Below are 20,065 nucleotides of genomic sequence, written 5' to 3' on the forward strand. Positions count from 1 at the left end.
CAATTCACAGCGATGAGCGTAGAAAATCGCGGGAACGGGCACACTTTGCAAATGTCGCGGCGAATTTAATCGCCGATATCTGACATGCCAGATATCGGCGATTTTATACGCCGAGCGCGGCGATCGGCGAAAATCGCAATCGCTGCACCGGGCACACATGGCGATTTTCGCCGATCGGCATGTCGCTGGGTGTCGCTGTCGATTTGCGCCGGTCGCGGCGATCGGCGTATAAAATCGTCAAGTGTGTCGCTGGCTTTAAGCGCGACGGACAAGCACGGAGCACGAGTGACTACCCTCTCTCGTTCTAATCGTACTCCCTACTCATAGGAAGCGCTTCGGGCTCACATATCGCAAAAGCGTCCGTTGTGGAGGCTCATACCGTTTACTGTTTTACGCTCTCGTTCTCTCACAAGTCTCGCAAGTGCAATAAATACACGAAAGGGATTCAATACACAGTCCTCAGCTTTAATCATGGGAAATTAAATCGTTTACAGAGTTAACAGAAAAAAACTTTTACAGGGATCACTTCTAATTCAGTTCTCATGCAACAAATCGAACAAAATTACAAGGGATCATCAGCAGAGAAGATAACTAGTCCATACCTTCCTTCTTCCAATGTAAATATTTCTCGATTAGTTTTTATTTGAATAGTGTATTCATGATGGAGACCTGCCTTCTTCTCGTAACGATCTCTAGTAAAATTAGCTAAATAGCTTTTAAACAAATCAGCCACAGGCTTAAATAACTTTAATTCATTGTATTCATTTGAGGAACCTGTTGAGTTGAAAAATAACAACATGACGTTAATATAAAAATAGAGTTGATGTTCGCGGGCGTAAATATGTTTTTGGCCCGACTCAGGCTCATTTTATGAGTTTTGAGAAGGGCCAAAAACATATTTACGCCCAAGAACATCAACTCTATTACTATCATAATAATTTCAGAGGGCATTCACAAAAGGAATCAAAGACAGTACAGTAAGCGATCGCGATATCTTCTGTGAAAGCTGCCGGAATCGCGTCGGCGTTTATTTTATTGTACAAAAGCTTTCGTTGTCACAAAAACTTAAAACTTTGGCAGAACACCACAAAATTTGTCAAAAGAATATTTTCTTTTAAGTTTTCAAAAGGAAAATGAGAGAATTTTGTCAATAGCGAAAAAATGGTCTCTTACGACTGTTAAAATTAATTGTGCAACTGAGCTGGTTTGAATTCGCTCAAAGAAGACAAGTTACATTCACCTCGCCTCCGGCCGTGGAGCTACTACAGGCATTATTTCCTTCATCGCCCACGAGTTTCTGTACTAAAGTCCTCTTCATCTAGCTCAGACGACTGAGAATTTGCTTCTTCCTTAGGTTTTCCATCGATTTTGTGGCTGAAAACAATATCTTTGCAGATGGCAGCGCTTCCAGTCAAACAAGCAAGAAAACTGCGCGAACAGTTGAATGGCTTCCAGTTCTGACTGGCTGGCTACGTTATTTTCTTCTTTCTTATTGGCTCAGAGCAGCGGGCTAAAATATATTTTAGCCCGCTGAATTCTTTATTTTAGCCCGCAAAATACGCCGCAATGCCTGATGAAATTATTATAATAAAAATGGTACAGAGGGGAAGGTGGGGTACCCTTTTATATAAGCTATTGTAATGTGCCGCTCTACAATCAGCGCTATTTTTTAACTGTTGTGGTCTGAAATTGGGTGTGTTTTTTAAACGAACAACAACCAAGTGTATTTAACAAGCTGTATTCAGTTTTTCTTAAACTCTGAAATACAAAGGAAGAACTTGAAAAAACTGTCCAATTTCTTCAAATTGTAATGCATTTCCAACCTAGCCATCCGCATCTAAACATAATCAATACTAGTTTCTGTGCACTAGTAAGGTTAACCATTATTTTACAATTCCATCGATTCAAATAGTTATTTTTTTTTTTTTGCCATTCAAAGTAACGCTACAAATAGGTGACACTGCCCCTTTAACACGGGTGGAATATCAAATAGAAGAAAGATCCTCGCAGTTAGTACGCAACTTAAGCAGTTGCGAAAAGAAAGCCTGAAAAAAATTCAGGCTTGAACGGGATTCCAACCCATTACCTCTGCGATGCCGGTGCAGTGCTCTACCAACTGAGCTATCAAGCCAACTGGGAGCTGGTCATATTGTGAGTTCGTAATATACCCGTGAAGGATGAATAAATGAATGTAAATATTTCGAACAGTGGTTGATCTTCGCATAGATAAACTATGATATGCCCTACAGACCCTGCCCTCCTCCCATAAGATTGGTGATGGCGTGGGTTCGATTCCGCGCAGGGCTTCTGATTTTTCCGGCATTTTTTCCTGCTCTTGTGGGCATATCAGAGATTACTTCTCGAAAGATGAACAAACCTGAATAATTTCGACACTCGATTGACAAGCGACAACGTTACGATGACAGCAATCGCGCCTTGAAAACCAGGAATCCACCATGCAGTGAACCCATGAGAGTTATCCTTTGAACCCGCTGGATACATCGACTCATCGTCGGGGTTGGGGGGAAATGTTACGGATACTGATTGCGATAAGTGTTGCTCGCCATCACCTTTTAGAGTGATGAAAATCAATACTTGTTTGCTTCATATCAAATTGTATAAATATTCTCATGCAGTGTCTGTGTCCATCTATAAAGTATTCCATTTCCTCATAACAACAAGACAGGTTACCTGAACACATTGAACTGCCTCGTCTCGTTAGCAAGCACCACAAGTGTATTGGCAGTTGGATTGCATAAATCTAGCGTTCACTTTCGAGTTACAAAATCCTCTCATTTTTCGGCAAAATTTCAATGATTGTATGTTAGAACAACCTATGAAGAACAAATTAAAAAATAATCTAAGATTAAAAGTGAGGTAGTTTAGTTTTTAAACATTAAAAGATGAGTAGCATACATCTAAACCAAACCAAGCAACATCAAGACAATACTACGATTCAGTAAGAGCTACCGTGCGTCGGCAATTTTGTATTTATCTTTCCGACCTTTTATTGTTTGTGGTTGCGTTTGAATTTCTTATGAACTTGGTGGCCATGGATATTTCAGAAAAAATTCAAAGTTTTCACAGATGTGTTTTATTATTATTATTATTATTATTATTATTATTATTATTATTATTATTATTATTATTATTATTATTATTATTATTATTATTATCTAGGTCTTATAATTTTTATACATACTTTTTCTTGCGCTTATACTTTTAATAAGAGTTGTTTTTTTCGTCATTAAGGACCATAATTTAACTTCCGAATATATATATGTAGCGATGATAGAATAGGAATACTGTTGTTACTTGATGAGATTTGTTTTTTTTCCTTTTTCTTCCAAAAAAATTGTACTTAAAAATAGTCTCTTTTTTAATCGACAAGAATTGTAAATAGGTTTGGATAGCTCTTTTTTTCTACTTTTAACTTGTAAATAACAATTTGCTTGGAATATTTTAATAAAGAAATTATTATTAATAATAATAATAAAATATTATTATTATTATTATTATTATTATTATTATTATTATTATTATTATTATTACTGCAAATACATAAAGTAAAACAAAATATTTATGAGACGTTAACCTTAAATGAATTGAGGTATATTTTAACCCATTCATACCTGCAGGATACTGGAAATCATTGTCAACTTCTGCGGCATCTTCGTCAATCACTGTAGCTATCAAAAACATCAAATTAGCCGGTTATTCCATCGACTCCAACCAAAGTTACTCCTATCCCAACTTAACTCAAATCCTACGGGGTTCGAATAACCCCAGAGTTATGATAAATTGTTTAAAAAAAAGTAAATTAAAAAGATGCCTAACTTTTTCTCTCACCGGCAAAATGAACTGTTAGCGCCGTACCAGTTTGAACCAATCAGAGACGAAGATTGCTTAGCAAATCATCTCTGTCCAGAGGTTGTATTTGACATATTACTGACATGTGATAATATAATTTAATATTACAGTTCTAGTTCACAATGTAATAGGGACCATCATGTGTTCACGTTCTCCATAAAACCTTGGATGTGGTCATTTCACTTCGTTGTCATTTGCAGAGGACGGCAAAGAAATGTACCAAAGTTTATAACGCACGTGCAGAGCCAGTGTTTTGTTTTCTGACGTTCTCGTTTAATGTTTAGTACTGGTGTCCGACACGACAGCGCTTAACCCGCGTTTCCACATCATGAAGCAACTATTGCTACACTACCCTTAATGAGATGCCAGTCCATCAGAGGCCTGAGACACCCACACCCTTTTGTCAGGTTTTGTGAGGACGCCTTTATCCATATGAGTTAAGACAGATATAAGCGAGGCATAACGCAGGTAGCACCCTAGTTGAACCGTCCCGATTATGCCTTCAAAAAGGGGCATGTAATATGTAGCAATATTTACCGTCCAATACACGGTAACAGTAAACCAAAGTATCGCAACAATGAACAAATCACTATATAGAATACAACAATTCACAAATGTAAGTATAAAACGGATTTAGAACAATTTTAGTAGAAACGGGGAAGTGCAAAAGCATGAGACAGCAGTCCAGCGAACATGAAGCAAAGCGGATCCGAATGTAATCAGTAAAGAATAATCAGGTTTGTAACAGCAAAGAATACTGTATAAGAATCACCAAACATGTGGCTAACAGAAAAATAACAGTGTCCTTCAGGATATCTTAAAGCAAAATAAAATGAATGGCTTTATCGCTTTGTTTTCCATCGACATCAATTGAGGTTTACACGCAGCCTCTCGAGAAGCAGACCAGCCAGTCAACTGAAAATTGCTGCTCATACGTTCAGGCTCACATCAAGGAAAGATTACAAAATTTCGATTCAAATTGCTTTCCAGTACGCAACGGATAAAAATGGTCCACTAACTGGGTTTTTAAAGACGGCCAGTTACGAGTTATGTGTCAGTATTGAACATTACACTTTGAAAAGGGAAAGAAAAAGTGGTACCAACAATTCTGCAGGTGTATTCAGACATTGTCAGTCAAACGATTATTCAATTCAGCGGACTGACTTACCCAAGTCCTCCAGAAATGAGGCGTATGTGGTTGACATCAGCAGGACTGCAGCGAGAAGCAGAAAGACAAGGTTGGATTTCATGGTTACAGTGCTTAGTACAATCTCCTTCGAGTTTATCAACGACGAATTAAAGCTCAACAAAGTTTGCTTAGCGCTTAAATACTTTCTAAGGCGTTCCATCTGCTTCCATCTGTTTATCCTTTGTGGGTTGCCTTTTATTAAATATCACACCCTTTGTTGGATAATTGAGTGATTATATTTCCAGTTAACAGTTAATTAAGAAAACCGAGCCGTATGATTTAGCCCAAGCAAAATTAGCGAATGCTGCGGGGTGCAGAGTGGAAAGCCTTTTTTATTTGCTAATTGCTAACAGTTCTTTTAAATGTACATTGTCATGGACGCAAAAAGAGATAAGACGAAGTTGAAAAGCAAGAAATTTGCGAATACAACAAATTATGGCATGCCGGCAAAAAAAAGAAAAGCCCATGTAATTTTAATAGAGTCGGAAAAATCATATCATAATCATTTGCTTAAGTAGGATTACTCGGGTTAAGGCGATAAGACAATTATTTCTAAAGGGATTAGAACTAATCAAGTCGAAATGTTGAATCTTTTTTTGTTTTTGCTGATCTTTCGGTTTATTTTACGGAAAAGAATCATCGTACTTATAAAACATTTAGCTTTAACCTATTCAGTGCAAGTTTACTGAATGTTTAGCCTTTCAACATTCAAAGTTATTCTAACTTTAGTAGCCCGCATTTGGAGGAAATCCTAGGGTGACCGGCCATTCCGGTCCAATAATAGCTATTGAGTAGTACTTCCTGTGGTGTGGCTATTTATTATGCGGCTCCTAGTAAAGCAAATCCTTAAGGGTGAGTATACAAATGAAAGCTGATATCAGTTGAGCAGGACTTTCCTATGACGCCGTTTCTCGCGCTATACTGTGATGATTCGAAACGTTTGGTCTTTGAGCGCACGAATCCAAAATTTTAACGATTTGAGTGAAAGCGATTGGGCGAGTAGGAGCGATTCTACTTCTGTATTCTTCGTCTTTAGACGAAATCCTAATGTTTGACTTTTCAAATGAAAGCTATTGCGCGGCAATACTTTCCTGTGATTCTCTTTTAAATGTTGTTCAATTCAGGTAGGACTTTTGAGTCGATGAATGAATTCCTAAAGTGTGAACACTACCAGTCTTCCTCTCAGCGGCTGTGTCAGTTAACTTTCAATGTTACTCATTATGATTTTTGAAACAACATTGAAGCTATGAGCTTGGACATCTTGGAAGTGAAAGAGTTTATGCTTTAATAATTAAATTATATTTTCTGTATTTCTTTGTACTCGGTAAACAACCACTACAACTGAGTTATAATTACAAAACTCCAAATGAGAACTAGCTGGTTGATTTGTAATTTTGTGCAATTTTAATCGTTTTTCGTTGACTTTCAGTTTTGGCGCAGAGAATCGTCTTTATATATTTGTGAACTGAGTTTTCTTAGTAATTCAACTTCAAAATCTTGTGCTCCAAATAATTCATAAGTTTTCAACACCTACAAGCACAGCATCATTACTTTCGATTTCATACACGTTGTAGCTGTTAATATAGTAAAATGAACCAATTGGGTTTCAGTACTCATATCCAAACTTATGCCATGGAATCTTCATTTGTTAATTCCCTACTAACCAAACGGTTTTAAGAGATTATTTACATATTATTATTAAAGACTTCGGAGATAAGAACATTTTTTGTACGTTTATTATCTGGTGCCCGTTAATCTCTCCTCACTGTCAAAATTCGACATCTTATCGTTCTATTCTTATCTAGCCGATAGTTGCATCCGGTTTTATGTAATAAATTTATTCTTGATCAATTTTAAACGTACCGTCGTGAGTCAAAAGTCATAAGTGATAAAGCAGATACACACATACTTTAGTATCCACTACCGTTTTTCAGAGATAACTACAATTATTATAAACCAGACAAAAAAACTTCGGGTAGAGTGAAAACTATTTACAAGGACTAAAGTAGTACGCGGTCTCGAAATAAAATGTCTTATAAATTATATATCCTATGAAACCATGGATCCGCTGATGTCTCAATTGCCGCTTAAAGTCTTTCAAACGGAGACACAATTTAAGAGAATCATTTAACGAATGCCAGATTTAAACAGTTCTGTATAAAAACGTTCTCTGCCCAGTTGCACTGAGTTTTAAAAAGAAGGATGGACAATCACTGTTTGAGAATTCCTGGCTACTCGCTTACTTGCATCAAAACGTTCAATAAATTGATCACAGAGGTGCTTAGAAGCATTGAACTTGAACCAAAGTTCTTGTTAACCCAGGATTAGCTTAATCGGGCTTTGAACAACTGGGCCCTGATACGCAATAACTGGTAAAACGGGATAACAAAAAAAATCATTTTTTCCCATTAGACGGACTGTGTTAGGTGGCACACGTGAAGGAAATCAAGAACGCAAAAATAGAAAAAAAAAAAAGTACCAATACTATGTTTATATTGCAACTGTTTATAAACTAATTACAAAGCAGTGTTCCAAAAGTATGAACCAGTAAGGTTTGGCAAGGCGGATGAGGGGTAACAGTCACATGGTATAGCTTTTAAAATTCAAAATCGGGAACTAGTAACTCAATTACTGAATTTTTCATGGTAACCACACCTTGAAGGGCCGCATGTTTTAAAAAATATCCGTCTTGCAGTAATACTTACATTATAATATAATTTTAGTGTTTTTTACTGATTCTTGTACCGTCATTTTAGCGAATTTTGTCATCTGCTGAAGTTTTCGAAAAATCTTGAAATCAAAGATGGCACCTCTTTAATATTTATGACGTAATGTTGAACTAATACCGTGATCGGTTTATTTGCACACTGTGTACTGTCTTTTGCCATGCAACTTTGGTAAGCTCTGGGATAGGGAGCGAAGAATGGGGAGGGGAGGGTGTTGGGAACCAAGGAATCTGTTCGCAGTCCGAGAAGACTAAACAAGCGGAAGAACCAAGCACCCCAAAGGCAGTTCTGACTGAGAGTAACGGGAGATTATTACAAAAAAACAACAAAAAAAGAAAGAAACAGAAATGGTTACAGATATGTGGATTTCTTTTTATTTAAAGTGTTTCGAGTGTTTTGGAGTTCAGTCTCACCCTCCATTACAGTTAAACTGATAAGAAATCGCCCCAGGTCTGCAATTTTGGATTAGAGCAAAGAGACAATCATGAATCTTCATGATTACTCACCCTGCCTTTATTATTGCGTCGATGGAAATAAGACGGGACTGGGGCAAAACCGGGATGAATTTTCACAGAAAGTTACATATCCAACGAAACCGCACCGTTTGGAATTGTAGTAAATTCAACCCCTATTGTTCCAAAGGATTCGTTCGTAAGAGCAAAAAGGGAAAAAACGTTTAATTTAGACTTGACTCTCGAACACTCAAGAGAAATTTTTATCAAATAGAACGCAATCAAGAAACAAAAATGACTGAGAAAGGCCAGTGATAAAAATGTAACTACTACCACGTGGGAGAATCCCCCCGGTTGCCATTGGGGTGTTTTAGTGTCTGTCCTCAAATTAACTCATTTAATCACCCAAAATTAATGAAACAACCCCACCCCCTACCCCCTTCTCTTTCACTTCTTTGGAAACAACATTTTTGAGGCATTCTTGGATTGCTTAAAACCTCGAAGGGATAATGAAGAGCATGGGTGCTTACCATTTACGCAAACAACCCGGGTGGAAATTTTCGGAATAAATAGTAAAATACGAAATGATTTAGCCTGTCTTAACAAAAGATGGATAACATGCAAAATGTATGAACACCATCTGTAAATCGCAAAAGGAATAATAAAAATGCATCACTTTGACCAGAAGCCCATAATTTCAGAAGTACTCCAAAAGGAATGATGCGTACCGTTTGATTTTCCAACTGGAATTTCCGGCTTTTCCATGTATTACTAAATGTTTTTTGATTAACGATTTATCATCCCTGCAAATGCGTCATTACCCCCAATTTTCTTTTTTGTATTCCAATAGCTCCTGCTAAGATCAGCTTTCCTGCGTATCCTTAAACGTCGCCAAAAAAGCTCTGTGTAAGGATACACCATAATTATAGGACTCCCAGTTTCTTGAGCTATCCCGAAATGTACAGAACGTATGCGCAGTGACAAAAAGATGTCGTAATCATCCCTTAACCGCACCCAGAGGAAATGAGTTTCGATTTATTATTCGAGACATTGAGAGGTTTAACATAGCCAGGACTTTCACAAACTTCCATTCGTAATAGCGGAGTGTGTGATCTGTAATTATAAAATAAAAATAATCAAATTTAATGTCAAGAACACGGGGAGTGCTTGCGCAATCTCCCTAGCCAGAGGCTGATGATGAAGTGCTTGACAATAATCCAGATCGAATTGGAATTTGGAAATGTTGGTTCCTTTATCAGGAAGCGACACACAATGCAACAAAAGCAAACAAAACCAAACTGGCGAGGCATTTGGAATCCGCAAGCTAGAGAGAACAAAACTCAAACATGCGGAGAGTAATGCACTTTATTTTCATATCCCTTAGATAGTAAATATCTTAAATGTCGCATCCATTAGCAACAAAAAAAAGTTTCAGCAGCTGCTATAGACCGGCTGGAAATACAACGAAGAAATCGCCTGAGGTGCATGTTAACTTGAGCTCCAATGTCAATAACTGTAAGAAAAAATGAAATTATAGTTGTTACTTTAACCAACTTAAAGCTAACAATCAATCATTCTGCATCAGGTACAAGATGACATCATATGGAGTTTAGGTATTTGTAAAATGAAATTAGGTATTATTATTATTATTATTATTATTATTATTATTATTTATTTTTTACAATCAATGAATGTCAAAATGCCCAAGTTAATGTTGTAATCAATATAATATATTTCTCGTCCCCAGAAATCTCCAAGCCTCTTAGCCGGGGAGTGGGGGAGGGGGGGGGGGGGGGGGGGAGAGGGTTTGGCACATGAAGGAAGAGCTCTTGAGGGAGACGCTTTGAACGAGAATGGGAATTTTGGCAGCGAGTGAAAATTTGTCAGAATTCTGTCTTTTATTCTTGTTTTGTATTTTTCAACTGTTCCTTAATCACATCTTTAAAAGGACGTCTTTAAATCATGATGACCGCGGGAGTCTTAGAATTGACGACTTCTCTGTAAAATGTTTGGTATCAGATTGTTGATAAAACTGATATATGGATGTTCTGAGAACACAGGTGACCCACGCGGCTGGAGAAAACCCAGACTCCTGTACATCGCAGGGTTACCCTTTTTCTTCCAGCATTTCTCATTTGTCCCTGTTTGTTCTACTCTTGAATAGAGGTACAGTTCTTATTTTAGGGAACAATGTGAGTGCGCGTGCGCAGACCAGCAACTGCAGTCATTATTTGATGAAACACGACATTAACACCCAGGTCCCTCTTCCTCCTCTAATAGGGAGCTTAAGCAACGACGCTAGCAACGGCAATGAATTCGTAATGGTCACCTAAAAATATATCTTTATTTCATTTGTGCTACTTTGTGATTATTTCAACTCGCTCAACTTTTACAAAAATGGCGAACTATCCAGGAACCAAATTGGTAGAAGTGGCGTACAAGTTAAGAAAGAAAATTAAAAATTCTCCCGTCGTGTGTTCACGTTCTCAAAACACCGTAAACTTGGTAATTTCTCGTTGTTGTTTTGCAAATGTACCAAAATGTAAAACGCACGTGCAGAGAAATTGTTTTTGCTCATTAAACTTATTGTTTTACTGCGTTGTCGTTGCCGTCGTCGCCGTCGTCGTTGTTTAAGCTCCATAACCGTGTCTTTCACTCCCGCTCGGTGAAATTCAACATTGAAGGGGAGAGAAAGAAGGAAACCGTCCCAACAATTTTGTCTGAGCCTAAGGGAGGCTCAATGCAAATTACTGTCCACCGAGTTTCAGATGGAACGTTTGACGAGCTACGTCCAACTAGACACCTTGCTAAGATAAAGCTTTTTGCACCAGTACTGTTCATATACTTTGTACACAGTACCTACCTTACTTATTACCTTACCTACCTTATTTATAGCAGTTATGACAGGAGTACGCGCATTTTGATTTCACCATCATTCCTAAACGTGTTCGCTTACGACAGTAACCTTTGAACTTTCTGCAAAAAACTGCGCTACTTCTATCAGCGCATGCTGTTGAATATAAAAAGGACGAAAATTAGTTTTTTTTTTTGCAACGTAAAGCCGTCGAGTGAAGAAAAAACAAACCTAATTAAACGTACAAATACATAATTGTGTCGTAATTCAAAGCAATATGCCATTTCTATTTTTCCATCGTTACAGTTCTTTATACCTTATTTACCCGAATAAAATGCTCTTTCTAGTTTAAACCTTTTCTTCATCAGGATACTATAGACGAATGACCGATGGAGCGACCGAGTGACGTTTCCCTACATTATGATAACTCTTTCATTGCGCATGCGCGCATTCACGAGCTGAAAATGACACCAGAGGCAAGATACGTTACAATTTGGAGGCAAGAGATCTAGAGATACTAGCAAGGTTTTACAAAATTAGGAGATTTGTATGGAGTTATAATATCTCCCCACCCCCAAATTATAATAAGATGCTGATTTTTGGCAAGTAGGCATATTTCATCATGCCCTTTCAGAATGTCTCCCTAAATCCCATAGTTTCAAATATTTTTGATGCCACACTTTAATACTCTATAGTTTTTCGGGTTTGCAAAGCACTCCCGCCCTAATTCTCACACCAATAGGATTTCATCAGCCTCAAAAACCCCGGGCCTATAGCCACGTACCTTAGAAAGCATAGTAAACCAACACACAGGAAACTACCCTGAAGGGGGGGGGGGGGTTGGTACTCCCTTATATATGCTATATAGGTATGTGCGGCCCCAAAGGGTGTGGTTTATGAGCCGTCTTGGTCTGAAAACGGGTATAGATTTTGACCGTTATGGTCTTAATTCGGGTATGGTTTTTAAGGGAACCACGAAAGCGTAATAAACGTATTTGTCTTTTCAACTCCAAATGAATAGTAGAGAAAGAGAAGTATCCAAAATGTATCATTCGATCTGAATTTTCGGGTGAATTTTTACAATTCTTGACTTTGGCACTGATGCGAAGCTTAATTACGCTACAAGCCAGTTCTGAAAACAGGTGTGGAAAATGGTATGTTTCGGTAGGAAACAGGGTCAGGATTTGGAGAACTGGGCGGCACACTCCTACTGAGAATTCCGAGGAGTACCCCCCCTCCCCCCGGGGGGGGGGGGAACTAATACACTCTAAAAGTTTCACTTGGATGGTCAGGCTTTAGGAAATGTTAAAGCCACCTTGTACTGGTCTCCTCTCGATTTTTTTTCTTTTTCTTTTTTTTTTTTTTGTTGTACTACACTTAATCATGTCCGTCTCATGTTGTAACTTCTTTTGTGTGGAAAATAAAAAATAATAGGAAACAACTGCTCGTTAGCTTTTTCAGAAGCATTCCTTTAAGGACTCAAAACGGATTTAGTGCCACCTTATACAGCGTAACTGGACAGCACTACGGAAGAGATATGCTCCACAGCTTTCATTTGAATAGCCACACTTTAGGATTTCTTCCTCAGCTATCATGAAATGTTAAAACACCTTGTACAAAATGAAAAACAGCACCACAGGAAAGTACTGCACAATTGCTAATTCATTTGGAAGGGAACACGTTAGAATTTCGTCCTCAGCGACAAAGGAAAACCACTTTATACAAATTGAAAAAACAGTACCACGAGAAAGTACTGCACGATTGCTTTCATTTGAATGGTCACATATTAAATTAGGATTTGGTCCTCAGCTGTAAAGGAAGAACCTTCTTGTACAAAATAAAAAGACAGCGCCACAGGAAAGCACTGCGCATAAAATAGTAGTTTTCAAGAGCAGTTTTTTAAAGACAATGTTTTAACAAGGTACTAGTGGGCAGCACACAGCAACGAAATCTTGTTGACTCAAGGTTTATTCTCCAACCGGTTTCGTCTGATAACTACAGACTTCATCAGGGAGTATGGAACAAGATTACATGGGGAACTTATTTATACATAACTTTGACAATACAAATCACGTGCCCGTAAGGGTGCGAACAACAAAACACCCACAAGAAATACGTGCAGGATATGACTAGAATCCTGAGTAGAAGGTGTAATGTTTAATTTTGGGGCTCACGGATTTAACGTTAAATCCGTGAGACCATATCCTTTTTCAGATGTAAAAGAAAAAGAAAAAAATATAAAGCACACCAGCTCAGAACACGTCCACTTTGCGCAGTCGCATCAGCATCGAAAAAACGAGTAGTTACGTATGATGTATATAATTTTATCAAAAAATGTACTATTCTGGCCTACTCTGAGTCACCGCGTCACAGTGCCGCAAGTTACAATTCAAGTCTTCTAAAACGACTGAATTTTCCCTCGATATGTTCCACTTTTATGCAATTCAGCTCTCATAGTAAATTTGATTTAGTTATCGTTTGAGTCGTTGTTGGATTGAAGTACAGAACTTTTGCTTGATTTTATAGCGCTTCAGTTACATTCGAGGCTAATATTCTCAAAGTGCGACGCATAAATTTGAGTCAAACTTATCATTTTATTCAATTTGTTTCTAATTTAGCCACAAAATTGAAAACTGGATTTGGAGTGAAGAGTATGTAATTTCTTTAAGGAATTGTTTTCCTTACCGGCGAATCGTAGCGGGAAGCGGCTCGGCTTTCAAATTTCACTTATTTCTTTGGCGGACTTTAGGGTGAGGCTTATAAAAAGCTTTGAGGATTACAATCATTATGACTTTGAAATAATCAATTTTCGTAACTTGCATTTTCTGTAACAAACTGAATAAAAAAGCAATCACTTGAAGAGTCTAGCCAACGCAGATCAAAAATGTACAACAAATGAAATATGTGCTTAACTTCTGTTGTCTTTTCTTGTCGTTTTTCCTTTTGTAAGCAAAGCAAAGACAAATTTAGAAAACGCGTACATTTAGGCGGTACAACAATAAAATAATGGAGCTGAGTTCACAAACGAAAAGAACATTGATTTCTTATCGCATTTAGTCAGAGGCTAAAACAGCTCATAAATTTTTATCGTTACAAATTAGAAAGTACACATAAAGATCCCGTCTTATTCGATAACAGCATATGATTTAATACAGTAAGGAAATTAGTATTATTCCGCGGCAAACATTTTATAAAGCTGAGAAAAGACCGCAGCGAATAATGAAGTACGCATCCCCGCTTGTTTTTGGTAAAATTCTTGTATTGTTTGATGAAACCAAATTAATCTTTCATTTTTATCAACTGTGAGCCTCAAATGTGGCTATTTACCCTATGCAGGAAAAAAAATAACAGGTGTGGGTTTTGGCCGAGATTCCCACACTAATGGAGTGGTTTGGTTTGATCAAATTTCTCGCAAACATATTTGTAATTACCTCTTCTTTTGTCCTTGTCGTCGTCAAGATCCTTTAAATCGAAATCAAAAGCTTTATCTTCTAACTTTGTTTCGTCCAAACTGTCAGCATCTTCTACCGCAGCGTCCTGGTTCATGTCCAGGCTCTCCAGCACGTCATCGTCTGCAATCGATAATAAAAAAACGGGCGCATTACAATAATATTCTCCTAGTTTAGCGCTCAAAAATTGCTGACAGATATGAAATTTCTCTACCCGATTCAATGAGCAATTTAGTATCGTATTCAATCTTTCCAATTTCTTTTTAAAAATGATTTTTTTTAGCATTTAACTGTAGTACTGCTTCTAAAACATCGGACTACGTATGTCTTCATTTTTCCGCCATAAACAAATTTGAACGTCTGGCTACAAGTGGGATGAAATTTCCTGAATAAATTTTAAATTTGTTCGGGTGTTACTTGTCATACCGTCATCTTCCTCAAACAGTGAAGCCGCAGATGCCTTGTCGCAGGCCATAAACAGCAGCATCATTCCGACAAGGAAGACGAGCACTTTGGTGGAGGCCATTTCTCGTTGTTCGCCAAGCAAAGATCACTGCCGAATGATTCTCAGGGGAAGATTAATCAACGTTAAGTACTTCAGCGAAGAAATGTTCTTGTGTGATATGAAATAAACCTGTTTTTTATAAACAATCTGTTTTCAGCTGTTTTTGACCACTAGCAAACTAGAACAAACCATAAAAGATTTTCATCGCTCCATTCTCCTTGTTTTGAAACCTGGGAGTGGAAGATGGATATCAGTCGACACAGTGGCCAGCCAATACGATTAGTTTTAACTTATTCACGTCATACGTAAAGATTCATCTGGATGCCTTTAATCAAGTGTTTCAATTTGAGTGCTTTACAATTATTCATTGTAGTTCTTTTGTTCCCGACCAGTGGTCTCCATCTGCTTTCAAGTGACTGCTTTTGATGGGAAAATCTTTCAAAGTCAGCCCTTCCTATTCAGTTTAAATAAAAAAGAACGAATTAACAATTGTCGTTATCTTCTACTGGTTATCTGACCAGAAAGTTAATCATTCCGTCATACATTTTTCATTTCGATTTTTCAAGTACAGTAGAAAATGTAAAATACAAAATTTTTTGAAATTGTTCGTCACTGCAATATTAAAATCAAACAAACATTGTTTGAGATTGCCTGCAAATTTCTGCTCGCTAGATCGATTAAATAAGTTGCTTTTGTTTGTTCTCTCAATCTCTGCGCCATAAATGAGCAAACAACGAGAGATGTTTCGCGTTAATGATGGAAATATACGCAGTTGTTGGCCAGAGGCAATATCTTTGGGAATTCTGTTTGCATTTTAATTACCATTAGTACGGGTCAATCAAACGCGCAGGAGAATTAAAAAGCTTGATTAATAAAGTGCAACCTTAAACTTTGGTCTCAAAACATGAATTGTGAGTTTCAGGCTTTCACAAAATTATACAAAACGCGTTTAGTAGAGTCAAACTTAAGAGTCAGAGAGTCAAGTTTGTTCATTTATTTCGTGAAATTTCTGAATCGCAATTTAAGATTCGTGATCAGATTTTGGTGAATAAACTTTGACGTAAAAAACATTTGAAATATGTATGAAAACTGGTTTCGCCCACAAATATCAAAGACGTGTAGGCGAGTACAACAAGGGCCGGATTAATTGCTTGATAGTTATGGGAACCGGATACTGGTTGCAGGTAGAAACGTCATTATCATAAAAACTAAACATAATTTCCGCATGTGAAAAACTACATAATGTTCTTCGAACAATGTCCTGCTCTTGTTAATTACTAATGCGATACAAACATTTGTAGGCTTTTTAATAGCTTTGGAGAAAACTTTGTATAAGGGAGTTTCGCTGGTGTAGACACCATAACACTGCTTTGTACTGTTTAAAGTAACTTAATTACCGGCCAAATGTCGTTAAAGGCCGCAGGTCAATTCTAATTGAAAACCAAAAGGAAAAAAATGACAATTAGTAAAATTTCACATTAAAAATTCCTTAATTCAAAAGATCATGAAAATTCCTCATATTTGGAAAATCTTGAACTAGCCTGAGTTCCGCGCATGGAATATATTGGTCTAGATCTCAGTTCACGCTTTTCGAGTATATAGACAGAGTGGTAGATACGGCGATAACAGAATACATCAGTTTATATTGGCAAACGGGCGCGTGCCGACGGGAAATACCGGCGAAAGTTCGAGACCATAAACAAATTTTTCACATTAATGTTGCAATAGTTCCGCCATAATTGTCGGCCATGACATCCAAGAAAAGGTTCCTACCAAACGCCAAACACTTTACTCTCGAAAATTTATGAAAACAATAATCCGTAGAGTCAAACCCATGAACGGTCCATCTTAGGGAGTTGGAGCTGTCAGAATCAGCTTCTTCACCGGGGGCCATTTCAGCTGGATAATAATTAATTTATCTTCCCTGAAGGTCTTACTTTCCATGTTTTGTCGCTCTTATTCAAGCTGAGAAAAAAATATATATTACATTTACCACTCTTTTAAGTAATGGAATAACGAATAGTTTTTTACGGAAATTGATAATTGAACTATAATGGAATTTTTGGTGAGTTCATTGCAAAGAAAATTTCTTTTTTTCAATAAAGTAAAATACATCTGAGATACAACAAAGCAAGATACAATAACAACAAGCCACACGCGAGTCATAGATCGTTTATAAACCCTTTCACCATTTGGCACATTTTGCCGAGAAATCAATATCATTATGCTAAAAAAAATGCAATCGTGGAAAGCAAGAGCCGGGCGCTACCCCCCACCGCTAACAGCTTTTGACCCAAATTAGTTTCTTAGCTAAGTCTGTGAACAAATAAAAACACAACATGAAATAGCGTTTTTTTTAAAATATAGTATCTTGGGGAGGTTCAGTGAATTTAAGGCTGACAAGTTGTAGATCGAACGAATTTAAAGGGTGATATCTTGGGCTTTACTATTGTTCTGTTGTTGTTGTTGTGTTGTTGTTTTTTTTTTGACAAAAATGGGTCAACTTAAAGCTAAGTATCTTGCTCATACGAGATTGCTATGAGACCACTAAGGGGCAAATACGAAATAAATTTTCGAATAAGGAACGAACCACATTCAATTTTTACAGTTCTATCAAAGAAATAAGAATTAAACTTGGAGAATTTGTCCTGATTTTTTTACGTTGAAATTCATTACCATTCTGTATTGTTGCAAATGCATTTTTTAGTTTTTTAATAAAGTTATACAAAATGGTTGATAACACCGCACCTGTAGGGGTGCAAGGAACGAAGTGATTTTGGCTCCATGCCGTTTCTAAACGAATAAGCCACTTCATGTTGTTAATAAATATATTAAATGCGGTCCTAAACCCCTCACAGCGACTCACTGTGTTCCATCTTTACCTCAAATTTGTTTCTATTTACAAATCAATCTTCGAGCCGAAGAAAATTTATTTTTGATTAAGTAAAGCACTCGTATTTATCGTAAAATAATCAATGACATTCACAAGCCTGGTTTAACAATTATTGTTATTATTAACATCATCATTATTATTAGTGAAGTAAACATGCTTCGATTGTGCATATTTTGGGCGACGTCCTCTGAATTTTTTCACTTTCTTTTCTTTTATTGTTGTTTTGTATATATATAAATCGTTACTTGCATGCAATCACGATCATTCAGTCATGGCACTATTCGACAACGACAACCTCTTCTTAACTGTGGAACTTAACGTTTTTCCTTCCATGTGATTAAATACACTCTATATAACAATATGGCTTTATAACTAACAACGCCACCTTGATTTTGAATTAGATTTGTGCACCTGAGTACATGCCGGTGATTGAGAGGCTTACTGCAGTCATGTCGTTCCCAGGTTTCTGTTAATAATAAATTACTCACGCAAAATATTAACTTGTTTGTGTTTTTAAAGTGGCGTATTTTAAAATTCTACTAGCATAACAAAAACTGAGTTTTATTTGTCATGGAGAACGAGGAGGAGTGTTTGAATTGCCATGCAAATAAAGTACACGTTTCCTCACGTTTTCTTTTCTAACGTGGGGTTATTTTGTAAGAGAATCTACCGAAAAGCAAAGTGAAAGGGGCATGAAAACAAAATGCTTTTCGGGCCTGAAGGTTCTTAGGGAGTTTGAGAAACGCAGGCTTAGAAAGTAAGCTGTACTCTCAGTCAAGAAATTAGATACCTCCAAACAGATCGTCCCCCACTTTATCGCAGGTATATCCACAGATTTGTAATGGAGGTTTACTCCATAAATTACCGTAAGCTGTAATTCCCGTTTAAACTAATACAGTCAAGAAATAATTTTCATCGGAAACATTTTTGTCTAGGCAAAAAGCAAAGCAAAGTTTATTGCAAAAACTTTAAGTGGAAAACAAATCATTGAAAAAAAAAACCAGTTATTTACTGTTAAAAATTCTCGCTTGAAACACCTTGCTATTTTAAAAAAAATTGACAATTGATTTCGTGCCGGTAGAAAAATTACGTTTAGCGTAAACTAGGCAACCGAACAAACAAAGGAAAGATTAACGTCCCATTATATCAAAATAATTATCGACTGTGCTACTAACATCGGTTGAATGGGAAATATTGCCGAGACTGTAAGTTAAGAATGGTTTTTGAAAGAACTTCAGGAATTGGCGTTAACCACTTTGCTCTCGCTATACGTCTGTTTGTGATTGGTTGAAAAAATTTGGGCAACCCAAGGCTTAACCGCCTTGGTTCAACCATTAAAACCAGAGTCTCGCCCGTGTTTTCGCGCGCTTGGCATGGCTCCTCTTATTAATTTCTTTCGAGTTATGATTGGTTCAAAAAAATGTTTGCGTTTGTTATGATTGGCCAGAGTGGCTTCATTCAATTAGATTTTGTTTTACGACTCCCCGTATGAAAACTAATGCGAAATAGGGCTTGAATGAACAGAGTGCCAGAAAAGATGCTTGGAGGAAATTGTTGCTGGCTGTTAGGCGTGCAAAAATTAAAACTTTGTGTGAATACATAAATCGGTCAGTTTTTTCTTCTTACGGCTCTACAAGTTGTGTACCAAAAGTGCTACGTTAGATTGATTCATTTACTTTATACTGCGGTAAAATTTTTTTTATCAAACCAAAAAGTTGAATAACGTACAGGTTAATTAAGATGAAAGACAATTAAGAGTTTATTGACTTTAGTGAAAAAATCAGCAACCCCTCATTTTGAAGCGAACCAGACTGATAAATTTTTGATGTTATTTTTTCTCTCCTAGGTTGTTCTTTTAATTTAACAACCCTCTTTTTAACCCCCTACGTTTGTTTCAATACCAAAGTAGCGGTGTTTCTTTTGCGTGTAACTGATAACGTGCCGTTTTAACATATACGTAGCCGATTTAAATGATTTTTAAATGATTTAAAAAAAAATATTGGATTGAAACTGGCATCGCTGAATTATATGTGATTATCGGTAGAAAAATCCGACTTGAGTCTTGATAAGTTGTGTCAAAGTTATATCGCTACTCTTGTTGATGCTTATACAAGACCCCACCGCGGG

At 37.0% G+C, this 20,065-nt stretch overlaps 1 protein-coding gene and 1 long non-coding RNA gene across 2 annotated transcripts; both read right to left on the bottom strand.

The window, feature by feature from the left end:
* Window positions 1-474: 474 nt before the first annotated feature.
* Window positions 475-5,211, bottom strand: LOC146461446 (uncharacterized). The gene is made up of 4 exons (XR_014857379.1): window positions 5,039-5,211; window positions 3,633-3,689; window positions 2,692-2,834; window positions 475-774 (listed from the first exon to the last, which is right to left on the bottom strand). It is a non-coding gene; the product is annotated as an uncharacterized LOC146461446 (long non-coding RNA).
* A 4,373-nt stretch (window positions 5,212-9,584) lies between these two features.
* On the bottom strand, window positions 9,585-15,179 carry LOC146461447 (antimicrobial peptide damicornin-like). Its single transcript, XM_085086882.1, has 4 exons — window positions 14,967-15,179; window positions 14,523-14,663; window positions 11,122-11,247; window positions 9,585-9,750 (listed from the first exon to the last, which is right to left on the bottom strand). Exons 1-3 carry the CDS (start codon window positions 15,064-15,066, stop codon window positions 11,123-11,125), a joined length of 366 nt encoding a protein of 121 aa, XP_084943008.1. The 5' UTR covers window positions 15,067-15,179; the 3' UTR covers window positions 9,585-9,750; window position 11,122.
* Between the last annotated feature and the right edge of the window lie 4,886 nt (window positions 15,180-20,065).

This window comes from Pavona decussata, unplaced genomic scaffold (genome assembly GCF_977016875.1).
Source record: "Pavona decussata unplaced genomic scaffold, jaPavDecu1.1 SCAFFOLD_198, whole genome shotgun sequence".
NCBI lineage: Eukaryota > Metazoa > Cnidaria > Anthozoa > Scleractinia > Agariciidae > Pavona > Pavona decussata.

Bases quoted from the DNA above. Each gene is read 5' to 3' on its own strand.
- LOC146461447 (XM_085086882.1), bottom strand. From the start codon at position 15,066: ATGGCCTCCACCAAAGTGCTCGTCTTCCTTGTCGGAATGATGCTGCTG. The intron at 14,664-14,966 runs GTATGACAAGTA...TATCGATTGCAG, and splicing joins ACTGTTTGAGGAAGATGACG to ACGATGACGTGCTGGAGAGC. The intron at 11,248-14,522 runs GTAATTACAAAT...TATATTCAACAG, and splicing joins CGACAAGGACAAAAGAAGAG to CATGCGCTGATAGAAGTAGC.